Source organism: Monodon monoceros, unplaced genomic scaffold, assembly GCF_005190385.1.
Source record: "Monodon monoceros isolate NGI ecotype Baffin Bay Population unplaced genomic scaffold, NGI_Narwhal_1 Super_Scaffold_21, whole genome shotgun sequence".
NCBI classification, from domain to species: domain Eukaryota; kingdom Metazoa; phylum Chordata; class Mammalia; order Artiodactyla; family Monodontidae; genus Monodon; species Monodon monoceros.
In genome coordinates this window covers 137,425,835-137,439,631 of record NW_021703778.1, presented here as the reverse complement: position 1 = coordinate 137,439,631, position 13,797 = coordinate 137,425,835, and the positions used below count along the sequence as shown (strand labels likewise).

At 39.5% G+C, this 13,797-nt stretch overlaps 2 protein-coding genes across 3 annotated transcripts in view; one reads left to right on the top strand and one right to left on the bottom strand.

Moving 5' to 3' along the window:
• MTHFD1 (methylenetetrahydrofolate dehydrogenase, cyclohydrolase and formyltetrahydrofolate synthetase 1) overlaps positions 1 to 3,737 on the bottom strand; it is a 58,596-nt gene extending 54,859 nt beyond the window's left edge. The window contains exon 1 of one of the 2 annotated variants that reach the window (XM_029238777.1): positions 3,382 to 3,737. In XM_029238777.1, coding sequence (XP_029094610.1) covers positions 3,382 to 3,422 — 41 coding nt within the window. In that variant the 5' untranslated portion in view covers positions 3,423 to 3,737. The remainder of the gene's footprint in view (positions 1 to 3,381) is intronic. The other variant, XM_029238774.1, reaches the window with a different exon arrangement.
• Positions 3,738 to 4,089: 352 nt separating this feature from the next.
• The window catches only part of LOC114903920, a 56,975-nt gene continuing 47,267 nt past the window's right edge, over positions 4,090 to 13,797 (top strand). Inside the window, 3 exon segments of the mRNA XM_029237150.1 lie at positions 4,090 to 4,177; positions 12,570 to 12,589; positions 13,135 to 13,263. Of these exon segments, the coding sequence (XP_029092983.1) occupies positions 4,090 to 4,177; positions 12,570 to 12,589; positions 13,135 to 13,263 (237 nt within the window).

Below are 13,797 nucleotides of genomic sequence, written 5' to 3'. Positions count from 1 at the left end.
ACCTTCTACCTGCAGCCCAACCTGCTCAAGTTCTAAGAACCACCTTCTTGTTCAGGATTCCCCCAGGGCCGTGGCCAAGGCTCAGCTGCCTGCTGCAGCCTCAGCATGGGGAGCTGAGGGACTGCACTACTTCATCAACCAAGCAGGCTGTCCCCCGTTCCAGAGCTCCTCTCCTCTGCAGAACTGCGAGCTCTACCTGCTCCTGGAGTCAAGCTCTCCATGAAGGTCAAGGTGCCAAGCTGTGGCAGCATCTGAAAGAGCCATTTTATAAGCACATTAAAGAAATATCTTCAGTAAGCACAAAATCCTTAGTCTTGGTGCTTGTTTATGAATTGTGTTAGTAGGAACTAGTATCAATTAGTTCAATTGATTGCTCAACCACGGGGCACTGTAAAAGGTTAGCTATATTACTTCTGAGCCAACAAGGGAGAGGAACAGTACCTGGAACAGTCATTTCCGGAGAATGCTTTCAGTACCTGCCACCAAATCACTGCCCTATTCCTCCTCATTGATGAAACTTGGACTTAAGCATTAAGGCTTTAGGGACTTCCCTGGTGGCACAGTGGTTGAGACTCCGTGGCCCCAATGCAGGAGGCCTGGGTTCAATCCCTGATCAGGGAACTAGATGCCACATGCATGCCGCAACTAAGTTCGCATGCCACAGCTGAGGAGCCCGTGTGCCGCAACTAAGACCCAGCGCAACCAAGTAAATAAAAAAATAATATTAAAAAAAAAAAGAGTTAAGGCTTTAGATAAGTGGTTCTCAACCTTCAAGATGCATTAGAATCAAACAATGAGCTTTTAAAAGATTTTTAAAATATTGAGTCCAGTGGCTTATTGCTAGAAATTCCAATTAAATCAGGCTGTGTGGTACCAAGCATTGAAGCTTCCTATGAATATAATTTAGTAAAACTACCTTGGAAAAGATTGGCAATTTCTACTTATATAAAACTGCTCCTATATATGTCCTATTACTCCACAATTCTACTCTTAGGGATGTAACCAACAGAAAGGTATATATTATATGTTCCATGAAAAGACCTATGAAAGAATGCTCATAGCACTATTCATAATCACCCAAAACTAGAAACCAAAATGTCCATGGATAAGCAAATAGTGGCATATTCACATAGAATACAAAACAGCCATGAGAGTAAATGAACTACAACTACCTGCAACATGAAATAATTTAAGAAACACAACACTGACTGAAAGAAGCCAGACACAGAAGACTTTATACAGTATGATGTCATTTATATAAAGTTCAAAACCAGGCAATACTAATCCGCAGTGTTGGAAGTCAGGATAGTGATTACCTTTGTTGGGGACGGTGATGGGATGGGAGTGAGAGAGGGGCTTCTGGAATGCCAACAATGTCATTGCTTACTGGGTGCTACTCAAGTTCAGTAATGAAAAACTCATTGAGCTCTACACTGACGACAGTTGCACTTTTCTGTATGTATTCATATGTAAATAAAAAGAAATATCAAAAACGAAAAGCTCCCAAGGTGATTTTAATCTGTAGCTAATGTTGAGAACCATTGAAATAGATCTCAAGGCCAGACTTCCCTGGTGGTCCAGTGGCTAAGACTCCACGTTCCCAATGCAGGGGACCTGGGTTCGATCCCTGGTCAGGCAACTAGATCCCACATGCTGCAACTAAAGATCCTGCATGCCGCAACGAAGACCCTGCAGGTGGCAATGAAGATCCTGGAGCAGCCAAATAAATAAATAAATATTAAAAAAAAAACAAACGGAATGAATCTTAAGCAACTATCACTGTCAAAGAGATAATGAATCAATCATCTCTGTATACATTAACTAATTACTAATCGTTAACAGCTAACTTGTACTGAACACTTATTATGTACCAGGAACAATTTTAAATGCTCTTCAGTTAGGAACTCATTCAATTCTCCTAACAATTCAATGGCCTAGATATTATCTTTATTTTACATTTGAGAAAATTCTGGCACAGAGGATAGCTAATTTGCTTAATGCCACAAAACTAGTAAGGAGCGAAAGAAGGTTTCTAGGTGTTTTGGATATAGACACAAATAAGACAATGCATGTATTTGCCCTTATGGAGCTTACAAGTATATTTAACTTGCTCTCCACTCAACCAAAACATATCCAGTAAGCACCTATTCTCAGTAGCCTGCCAAGAAGCAAACCTAAACTACCTCTTCACAACCAGTCTTTCTAAAAAGACGATTTTACCAAGAAAAGCCACTGATTAAGGGACTGGGTTTGAAATATAAGCAAACAAAAAACGAAGGTCAAGCACAAACAATGCAGTTTAGCAAACCACATGCAGAAAAGCACTCAGATGTACGTATTGTGATTTCTAATGTAAACGTTTGGGGTTCCTCCTCACCAATGTGAAAGATTCACCACCATCTAACTTACATCTCACCTTCTTTGTCCACCATCTCTAGCTTCCAGGAAACTCAAGGTGGGTTTCACTGCCAATGACTCTATAATTCACTCAAAAACCTCTGCTCACAAAATTAGGGCTTCATGGGGCAATTATTGTTGCCAGCTACAGTTGTTACCAAATAACTGGTGAGGTCCAAGGTCCCAAGAGCAACCTCCAGGTGGATCACACAAAATATATCCTTTCCCCTTCTACTTTCATCTTTCCCCACCAGTCACCTCCCAGACAAAAAACAGCCAGGTGTTACTCCCAGGGAATTAACTCTGGCAATCATATACACTAGCGAAATATTCAGACTTCCCATAGGGTAGAAATGGCAGAGGTCAAAAGAAATAGAAAATACTGTCAGGACTCAAGAGCCAAACCAGAAAGTAAATCTAGGACCAGGAAACAGGAGATAGCTGTTAGAGGGGCATGAAATTGACGGAAAAAGAAAACGTTTAGTGGGTTCCACTTAGCAAATGATGACTCTGGTGCAGTGGGTAAAGCTATGGTCTGGAAGGAGACTCTCTGCCACTAATCAGACTTGTAACCTTGTTACCTCACTAATCTCAGTCTCCGCACCTCCAAATTACAGGGCAAGGGAATTAACTGGATTTCTGAGTTCTGACTGGGATGCTGCAGGCAACCCAAACTACTCTCTCGTCTGGCAGCTGCACTTCTGGGAGCACAGTCGTCGGGGTGAGTAAGAGGACTTGTCCCAGAAGCATAGGAGCCAGCTGGCACAGCCACCAGGCCCCTTTCTTTGGTTGTAGGGAACCGGCCTTCAGGTGTGAAGGGCTCAGGACAATGTCCCCCCTCTCCACCCGGCTGGCCAGACTCTTAGGCTACAAGTCTCCCTCCCGCAAAAAAAAAAAAAAAAAAAAGGGTCCTTAGGGACCTGCACACCCTGCTTACAGCCCTTGCCGGCAGCCCAACACGACCTAACAACAACAGGTCCTTACGCAGAGATGACCTTCCCGTTCAGGATTTCCGCCGGCGCCATGACCTCTGTATAAGTCCGCAGCCCACAATGGACACCGACAAAATCGAGGCTCGACTCGCTCCACTGCGGCGCGCGATTGCCCAACACACGCGCTTAGCGACTGCCCAGGCCGACCCTGCTACTGCGCGTGCGCCCCCCTGGTCATGGATGCGCGCGTGCGCGGTCCAGACGGACGTAGGCCCCTTAGCGAAAAGCTGAGGAGTAGAGGGTCTGAAATGCCACGGGAAGATGAGGGAACTCTGTGGAAGACTGGATGGAGGAAATAATTGGCTGGTGGAAGGACCCTTGCGAGAATGCGCCATCGTGTGGGCAGGGAAGCAGCTGAAGAGGGAATCACCCCCGATTCCAGCCTTTAGGTGGCGGGGCAGTGGGCGGAGCCAAGGGGCGGTCTCGCGGGAGACCAGTTTGGCGGGCGCCGGAGGCCTGCGTGGGCTGAGGGGGCGGGGCTTCTACTGGAGTGTTGTGCTCCGGCTCCCGCGTGGGGAGCTTAGGTGGGCCCCGGGCTGGCCGGCAGGGGGTAGGCCTGCGGAGTGTGGGGCGGCGTCCGGCGTTCTCGCTCCCCGGCTCCGTCAGACTGGTGTCGGGACCCCCACCCCGAAACTGAATCGGACAGTCTGGGTGGCGCCTCTGTTTTAAAAATCTCCTCAGGTGAAGCTGATACTCCGCCATGGTTGAAACCCAGCCCGCTGTTTCAGGCCAGTGCAGCTGGAGCTCCGCGTGGCTCCCTCAGGGTGTGGATAACCCCAAGTTAGCCAGTACGGGGAGGGTCGTCAGCTTTGCGAGTCTAGATTTTGCCAGATTCCCCCACGCAGATCTGGAGTTGGAGAAAGGACGCGGGCCTTACATAAACAGGATGCCTAGTGACTGACAGGGGCAAACACTCCTCCCTCTTGGAAGGCAGCCGGGGTGTTTGCGAGGACTGGGCCTGCAAGTTTCTGATTGGTTCCAGGACCGACACACAGATACTAAAATCCTCAAATGCTGAAGTCCGTTATAAACAATGGCGTATTTTTTACATACAACCTAAGCACATACTCCCGTGCATACTCCTGAGATTACTCTAGATAAGTAATCTCTAGATGACTGATGCAAGGGAAATGCTATATAAATAGGTGCTGGTATGCTGCAAATTCAAGTTTTCCTTTTTGTAAGTTTCTGGAACTTTTTTTTTTTAACTTTTATTTATTTATTTTTTTATCTTTTTGCGGTACGCGGGCCTCTCACTGTTGTGGCCTCTCCCGTTGCGGAGCACAGGCTCCGGACGCGCAGGCTCAGCGGCCATGGCTCACGGGCACAGCCGCTCCGCGGCATGTGGGATCTTCCCAGACCAGGGCACGAACCCGTGTCCCCTGCATCGGCAGGCAGACTCTCAACCACTGCGCCACCAGGGAAGCCCCTGGAACTTTTTTTTAAAAAATAATTTTTGACCCAGGATTGGGTGAATCTGAGGATGTGGAACCCAAAAATACTGAGGGCCAACTGTATAATAACTTTAAAATGTTAAGGACTTCTGAATACATACCGTCACATTATGTTATACCTGGACAACTGAAATTAAGACGAAAATTGAAGCAGATGTTCCTGGAAAATTACAGGTAGTGAAACTTTTGTGATTGTAATACTAAATAGATATTGACTACAGCTTCTTGTTTGCTGAGGAAGATGACAGAAACCCCGATTTACAGATGGAGAAATAGACTTTGAAGGATAACTTAGTCAAAGATACATAGCTGTGCCTAAAATTAGGACCAAAACTGGATGCTTCACATATGTTGCCTTTGCACCGTAACGGCCTGGTTTTCAACTATAATATCTCTATGTGACCTGTACAATTCATTCATTCATTCACTGAGCAGATAGTTATTGAGGAGCTACTGTGTCAACAACACAAGACATTGCTCTAGGTGCTAGACATACCACGGTGAACCAATAAAGTTGCCCCCCCCACATCAGCTAAAGATCAATTAAAGAAATATGTACTCTAATTTTAGATATTGAGACGTAGCTTTTTTTAAAATAGGCAAGCTAAGAGGATAGGGAATGGTGGTGGGAGGCAGGAGAGTGCTGTTTTAGAAGTGTGCTAAGAGAGGCTTCTCTGGGGAATCTGACTTGAGCAGAAACCTCAATAAAGAGAGGAAGGTAGGGTGTAAGAAAAAAAAAAGCAAGGGATTGGTTTGAGCAACTGGTAGATGGAGTTGCCATTACAGAGATGAACTAAGTTTTTAGATGTTTTTAGATGCCTCTTAGACATCCAGATGTCTTAGTGATATTCATATAAATGAGAGATATGATAGTTAAATCCATGAGATTGGATGAGCGCCCAGGAAGAGAATGAGTGTAGGTAGAGAGAGGACCTAGGACTGATGCCTGTGACACTTCAATGTTTAGAATTCAAAGAGATGAGGAGGAACCAGGAAGGAAGATTGAAGAGTCCAGCGTGTTATGAGAAAAAACTCTGAGAGCATGCAGACTTAGATGACAAGTGAAGAAGAGTCTCACAGGAGTAAGAGGTAACTAATTTTGCCAAGTATATTGCACATTGGTCAAATAAGATAAAGACTGAGAACCGATCATTTCACAGAGAATAGAAAGATAAAATATTTTTATTCAAATCCTGTTAATGGTAATTGCTTGAAAAACTGTGTATCCTTTCTGCAGAAGTTCCATTTTTACAAAAATTTTGAGGGTTATTTGATAATATCTATCAAAACTTTAATGTGTGCTTTCTTTGATCTTGTAATTCCACTTCTACGAATTCATCCTATAGTAATAATTACACGTATATACAAACATATATGTATAAAAGTGTTCCTCACAGCATCAATTTACATAGTAAAAAACAATAAAATCTCCATCAGGATGGATGAAGTTGTTAAAGGAACAATGGATATGGGCTTCCCTGGTGGCGCGGTGGTTGAGAGTCTGTCTGCTGATGCAGGGGACACGGGTTCGTGCCCCGGCCTGGGAAGATCCCACATGCTGCGGAGCGGCTGGGCCCGTGAGCCATGGCCGCTGAGCCTGCGCGTCCGGAGCCTGTGCTCCACAACGGGAGAGGCCACAACAGTGAGAGGCCCGCGTACCGCAAAAAAAAAGGAACAATGGATATATACTATAGATGCACTGTAAGACAACTTTCACAAATTGTTAAAAGATCAAGGCAGGTTATCCAGTAAAATGTATAATATGATTTATGTTAATATATTCAAACCAGACCTTCTTTGATTACATTATCAAAAACTGCCCCCTCACTTACCTCCTTGTTACTATACATTAGCTTATTTTACTCACAGCACTGAACACTATCTAAAATGATTTTATTTATTTATATACTTGTTTACTATCTTTTTCTTTTTCCACCAGAATTTCAGCTTTATAAGAAATTTCCTGTCTTGTTCATAGTTATGTTTCTGCTGCTTGGGGATGTAATTTTTAAAATCTAGTTTTAGAGGGAAAAAACGGATATTTCTTATTTTCCTTGTTTAGTTATTAAACTATTACTCTCATTCCTATTAATACTAATTTTATCCCTGCCTCATTTTTATATGTAAATAAAGATAGGGGGACAGTCGTTCTCAACCCTAAAGTCACACTAGAATTACCTGTGTAGATTTTTAAAAATATTTGTGCTTAGGCTCTCCACTGCAGACCAATTAAGTCAGAACTTGGGGTAGTGTCAGAGTATCAGCATTTTCTTTTTTTTTTTTCATTTTTTGGCTGCGTTGGGTCTTAGTTGCTGCATGCAGGCTTTCTCTAGTTGTGGCAAGCGGGGGCTACTCTTCGTTGCAGTGAGCGCGCTTCTCATTGCGGTGGCTTCTCTCGTTGTGGAGCACGTGCTCTAGGCATGTGGGCTTCAGTAGTTGCGGCACATGGGCTTAGTAGTTGTGGCTCACGGACTCTAGAGCGCAGGCTCAGTAGTTGTGGCGCACGAGCTTAGTTGCTCCGCTGCATGTGGGATCTTCCCGGACCAGGGATCGAACCCGTAGTCCCCTGCATTGGCAGGCGGATTCTCAACCACTGCGCCACCAGGGAAGCCCAGTATCAGTATTTTTTGAAGTTATCTTTGAGATTCTAATGGGTGGGCAGGGTTGAGAACCACTAGATTAGATGATATTTGAAGTATAATTCTAGTGATTCTGGTATCAAGAATACATAATAGGGACATAATTTCTAAGAATTAGAATACCAGTTTTTCAGACAAATCATCTTTTGCTTTAGGAATTGTAGATGGAATCATCATTTTTCTCCTACTTTCAAAATACTTCTTTCTTGATAAGGTGTAGGTATTGAAGTACAAAAATTTGACCTACTCCAAGAATTTCACAAAAGAAAACTCCAAAATATAAGTTTTACCTTTGCTGGAATGTTTACTTTCAGTGGGATCACTTTCCTAAGAGTTGTTAAGTTCGCTCATGCTTGATGAAGCCAATTTATGTTTTCACTTCATTAATTAGGGAAATAAAGACCCACAGGCCTTACTTTATCACTTTAGGAGGTCTCTTTGCCCTTCCCTGGACCTCTGTGATGCGTTCACCTAGCAACAGCTCCTTTGATGTGCAAACATTCTTTTGGTAAATAGTGCAGGGCAGCCACTCATACTGGACAATTCAGGTTTCTTCTAGAATTGACCTTGGATTTGAAATTTTCTCTTGTGCCTGATATGGTAAAAATTTATGGTTTTTACTTTCCACTAAATGAAGCATAGCATACTGTATCTTTCTAATGTGAGTATTGATGAATCTTATGACTGTGTAAAAAATAAAGTTATGTACAAAGCTAAATTTAACTGAATAATTGTGTCATATTGCCGTATTTTATTTTTTACTTCAGACTCCTATTATATTTTTATTGTATTTCTATAAGGTAAGTTTGGAAGAACAGTACTATCACCTATATAAGTTAACTTTGTATATAAGGGTGGTTTTTTTGAAAGAACTGTTGGGTTCTTTAGTTGTTCAATCTGTAGTTTTTGTTCCTCGTATGCGATGATAGAGATAAACCAGAAATAGATTCTGCTCTTAATGTACCTTTAATTTAGTAGGAGACGTAAGATTTTTACATAATACAATATATATATTTTTAATAAATTTATTTATTTTTGGCTGCGTTGGTACTTCGTTGCTGGGCATGGGCTTTCTCTAGTTGCAGTGAGTGGGGGCTACTCTTCGCTGCGGTGTGCAGGCTTCTCATTGCGGTGGCCTCTCCTGGCGGAGCACGGGCTCTAGGCACACAGGCTCCAGCAGCTGTGGCGCGCGGGCTCAGTAGTTGTGGTGCACGGGCTTAGTTGCTCCACAGCATGCAGGATCCTCCTGGACCAGGGCTTGAATCTGTGTCCCCTGCATTGGCAGGCGGACTCTCAACCACTGGGCCACCAGGGAAGTCCCCATGATACAATATTGAATGAGGTAACAATCAAAGGAAAAGTATAGATCATATACTATAAGAGTCAGGAGGAGAGAGAGATTACCCTCACCTTGTGTGAACCAAGGAAGGAGGTGGTACTTGAGATACTGCAGGATCAGTTCATGCTTCTGGGGATATATTTTGCCCCACATAGTAGCTTTTTTCTTAGAGGCAATATGAGTGAAACTAATAAGTTGTTTTTAATAGAGCATAAGATTCATAAAATGGTAAGGAAATAAAAATAAAAGCAGAGGATAGGATTCTTAAGAAAACCTTTGTCTCCAGTATGATTCTTGTGCCAGGACTGAGGAGCAGTTCATTCTCCCTTTTCAATTCACCAAAATTTTAGTTGTTCTTTTAAGTCTCTTCTCTGGTTCTTAGAAAAGGAATTGATATAGTAATGATTTTAAGTATCAAATAATTAAAATGGGGACGAGACTAAAGTTTCATTAAAGATAACTGTTCTTTAGTAAGTGTCTTCAGTATCAATAAATCTAAATCCACTGGGGTGGTGAGAGATGAGGGTGTTCGGGCAGCTGCTATTACAAGTCTATGTGAAAGTACTACTGGACCATCCTGTACCTTTTTTGTTTGTTTGTTTTGCGGTACGCGGGCCTCTCACTGTTGTGGCCTCTCCCGTTGCGGAGCACAGGCTCCGGACGCGCAGGCTCAGCGGCCATGGCTCACGGGCCTAGCCGCTCTGCGGCATGTGGGATCTTCCCAGACCGGGGCACGAACCCATGTCCCCTGCATCGGCAGGCGGACTCGCAACCACTGCGCCACCAGGGTAGCCCTTTCTTCCTTTTCAGAGATAACTTCTGAACTAAGTGTATAGCCTTTATGTCCATGTTTTTAGATATATGTGAATGCTTCTTATGTCGTTTTGGGGATTTAAAAAATTACATAAATGATATTCTACTAGACATAACTTTCTACCTTGCTATTTGCACTCAATCTTATGTTTTTGAGAGTAGTTCTTTTTGATTCACATAAATTTAGTCTGGGCATGTTAACTGCTGCATAGAATTCCATTACAAATTATAGTAATATATCAGTTTTTATACATTTTAGTTTTTTCTTATATAAACAAGCTAAGTGAGTATTCTTGTACAGCATGTCTCCTTGTTCATATCTTCTAAACTATGAAATAAGAAAAGTTTTCAAGCTGTATTTGAAAGAACTTGACTACAAAATTAATTGCTGGTTGAATATTTCTTACTTTTATAAATTAAAAACCTAATTGAACATAGTATAACTTTTTTCTTTTTATTATTGGTGTTTGAAATCTTAGTGATATTGTGGTGTACTAAAAATAAGACATTTAGCACATTTTAATCAATTTGCCCTTTTGTTTTAGATCTCAGGTACACAGTCAAGTTAATCATTCTTAGTTCATGGTACAGTATCATCTTTCTGTGCAAGACCCCTCTCACTTTATTTTTTCTCCATCTCCGTTTCTATCTCATCTCAGTCTAATATGTTTGACATATGTCTTTGGATATATATGCATCTTAAAAAATATGTAGTTTTGTTTTGTGAATGGATTTTTTTAAAACATAGAATAAAAGAATATAGAAAAAATAGAATAAAAAAATAGAAAAGAACTGTAAAATGTATACACACAGATTAGGTAATAAAAGAAATACCTATGAACCCATCACCTAGTTTCATAAAACACTGCCAGTACCTTAGAACCTTCCTGTGTGCCCCTTACTAACTGAATCCCTTTACTCCCACCTAAACTTAAAAATAGTGGATATTTGAGTTTTGTGTCTATCATTTCCTTGCTTCTCTTCCTAGTCTTATCACTCATATATGTATCCCTAATAAATATTAATTTTATCTGTTTTAAAAGTTTGTTTAACGGAATTATACTGCTTTTGTGTTTTTGTTACTTCTTTTACTTCATGAGATTTCTGTTGATCTATGTACAATTATTCAATAATTATTCTATTGTACAAATATACCATAAGTTACTTATCCATTAAACTCTTATTTAACATGTGGGTTGTTTTCAGTTTTTTGCTTTTTTGAATAACATTGTTAATCTTTGCTTTTAACTGGAAAGTTTAGTCCATTTGCATTTATTGATATTACTGGTTATTTGGGTGTATTTCTATCATCATATGTGTAATCTATTTGTCCCATTATTTTTGTTTCCTCTTCCCTCCTTCTTTCGTACCAGAAACTGATTGTTTTTGTTTTGTTGTGTTGCGTTTATTTCTTTTTTCTCATTCTATTTTTTCCTTTTCTACTAGTTTATAAGTTATATGCTGTATGACTATGGTTTAACTAGTTATATTAGCTGTTTTAACATATATACTTAGCAAAGTTAACTGAAATCTGTATGGTTACTCTTGAGAAATATGAATATTTTATAGTGCTTTAAACTGTTTTTCTCCTCTGTGTATGCTTTTTTTTGTCCTGCATTGGTTCTATTCCTTATTTTCAATCCCATAAATCACACTTTTTAAATTAATTAACACTTATGTAAATATACCCACATAATATTTACTGTTTGTTCTTTTTTTTTACTAGTCTTTCTTGTATCTCAGACTTTGTGAGTTCATTTTCTTTCTATGTGAAATGCATCCTTTAGAATTCTCTTAAGTGAGGACCTATTGGTGGTAAATTCAATTTTTGTTTGTTTAAAATATCTTTATTTTAATCTTAAAACATAATTAAGTATAAAATTCTGGTTGGCAGTTACCTTATATCCTTGATTTGAAGAAATACTACTATTTTATCCACTATTTTGAAATTCAAAAGTATGTTTTCAGCTAACCTATGCATATATGAATTAGCATCAACTTTAAGCTGCAGCCCAGTTGCAGAGATGTGAAAATTTGTGCATCTTAGACTCAGTAAAAGATGATATATTTTTCTTAGTACATTACAGATATCATTTTGCTGTTTCTCAGCCTCTGTTACTATTGAGAAGTCACTCACCAGTCTAACTGCTATTTCTTTGTAATTATCTGTCCTTTCTATTATCTGCTTTTTAGATCTTTCTTTATGTTCTACAGTTTCATTATGAGCGTGGAGGTAAAGAAATTTTTTTAGTCACTTTTCTTGGGATTTGCTAGACCACTTAGATTGGAATCTTTCAACAATTCTGTAAAATTATCAAAACATTATTTCTTCACATAGTGTCTCTTCCCCCTTCTCTAGAATGTAGCCTTCTTGGACTCCAAATAGACGTATGATAGGCCTTCTCATTTCAATCTCTCTGCCTTTAAGCTCTCTTTCACCATTTATTTTTTTTCCTATATGCTTGATAATTTCCTTCATATCTGAGTTCACTCATTCCTCAGCTATGTCTAAGTTGCTTTTTAATGTGTCCATTCAGTTTTCAAATTAAAACGATTACACTTTTTATTTCTAAGAGTCTTATTTGGTTGTTTTTCCAACATGTTTTCCAATATGTTAATTCTTTGTGGTCTCTTGTGACTTAATCATATTTTCAAAAGTTCTCTATTTTTTTAAATATTTAAACATAGTTATTTTGTATTCTCTTATGCAGGCCTATGTTCCTAGTATCTTGGTAAGCATAAAATTCTAAAACTTGATAACTTTAGAAAAATGTATTTTGTTCCTTTAATACATTAAGCACCGTGTGATATATTTATACCTTTCAGAGATTTAGATTAACACATTTTTCTTGGCTTCATTTGAATCATATAAACTTTGTTCTTAACCAGTTATGCTAATTAAAATTTAGAACATTATACACTCTTTTGACAATAGGAGGAGATATTGCAATACAGGTAAATCTCCCTAATTTTTACCCTCAGTAAGGTGTGAAAGAAACACAAAATTGATGTTGATTTACTGAAATCAGATTTTTTTAAAAAATCAATTTGTATAATGATAGAAGCATAGGAATTGATTTGTAATCAAAAATAAAACAAATACTGGTAAATCTTTCATCAGTGACCTTATAATAGTTCAAGTTTCTGTAAAGGTTTTACTAGATGTGAATTAAAATTTCCCCAGACATTTTATATGTGTTTTCTTGATTCCTACACTCTCAGAAATTATGTTTATTAGATGTGCTGCATTTACTTATCACTGGTGTGGTAAATTGTCAGGTAAGAATTTTTAGAAAAATGTAAAGTTGCCTTTTAGGTTAACATGTTACTTGCTACTTTCTTGAGACCTATTTCATTTGTTAGGATAGCACCTCAAAATCAATATTTTAAAGTTGTATTTTATTTAGAGTTACTTACTTGAGTTTGTGTGGGCTAAAACATTGCGGTTTTTGATCTATAGTTACATGTTTAATTAATTAATTTGAAATTTCTTTTTGTAGGCTTGTTTTGATCCACCTCTTGAAGTGGTTCCCACCAGGAACCCAATCACGTGCAACAAAAGGGCAGCTGACCCAGTCCATCCTGACCTTGCTGGTTTGTTGGTGAAATACAAGAATCTTTTAGCTGAGGTATATGGATTACCTGAAAATAAAACACCATGGGAAATTATATCCTCTGTAGGGAGAGAAACATTCTGATAAAAAGCTCAAAGTATTATCTGAACTCAGTTTTGCTGTTTTCTCAATATTGAAGCCTCTTATCACCGAGGAGCACTAATGTAGACCCAAATCTGTCTTTTGCCAGAGAAGTCCCTTTGAATATGGTATGATATGTAGTGCCGCTTTTGAGTTAGTGCTGAATGCTGTAGTATTAGAACATTGCTTAGGAGCTGCTATGCTCAAAATGTATATAATAATAATAGTTACATGTATTAAGCATTTTTCAATGGAAAGGATGAGTTCCCACTTTCCAATATAGCACCAAATGGCAAATACCCACTGCTCTTATTAAATACTTAATGAAACATCTGAGTAATATCAACAGATGAAAAAGAAACCACATTTGTAGGAAATGCCTTGACACCCTGTGATGAACTAGAGAGTGCCTATAGGAATTCTTTAGTTGAACTCAAGCACCCTTAAACATTTGTTGCAAGAGATAGG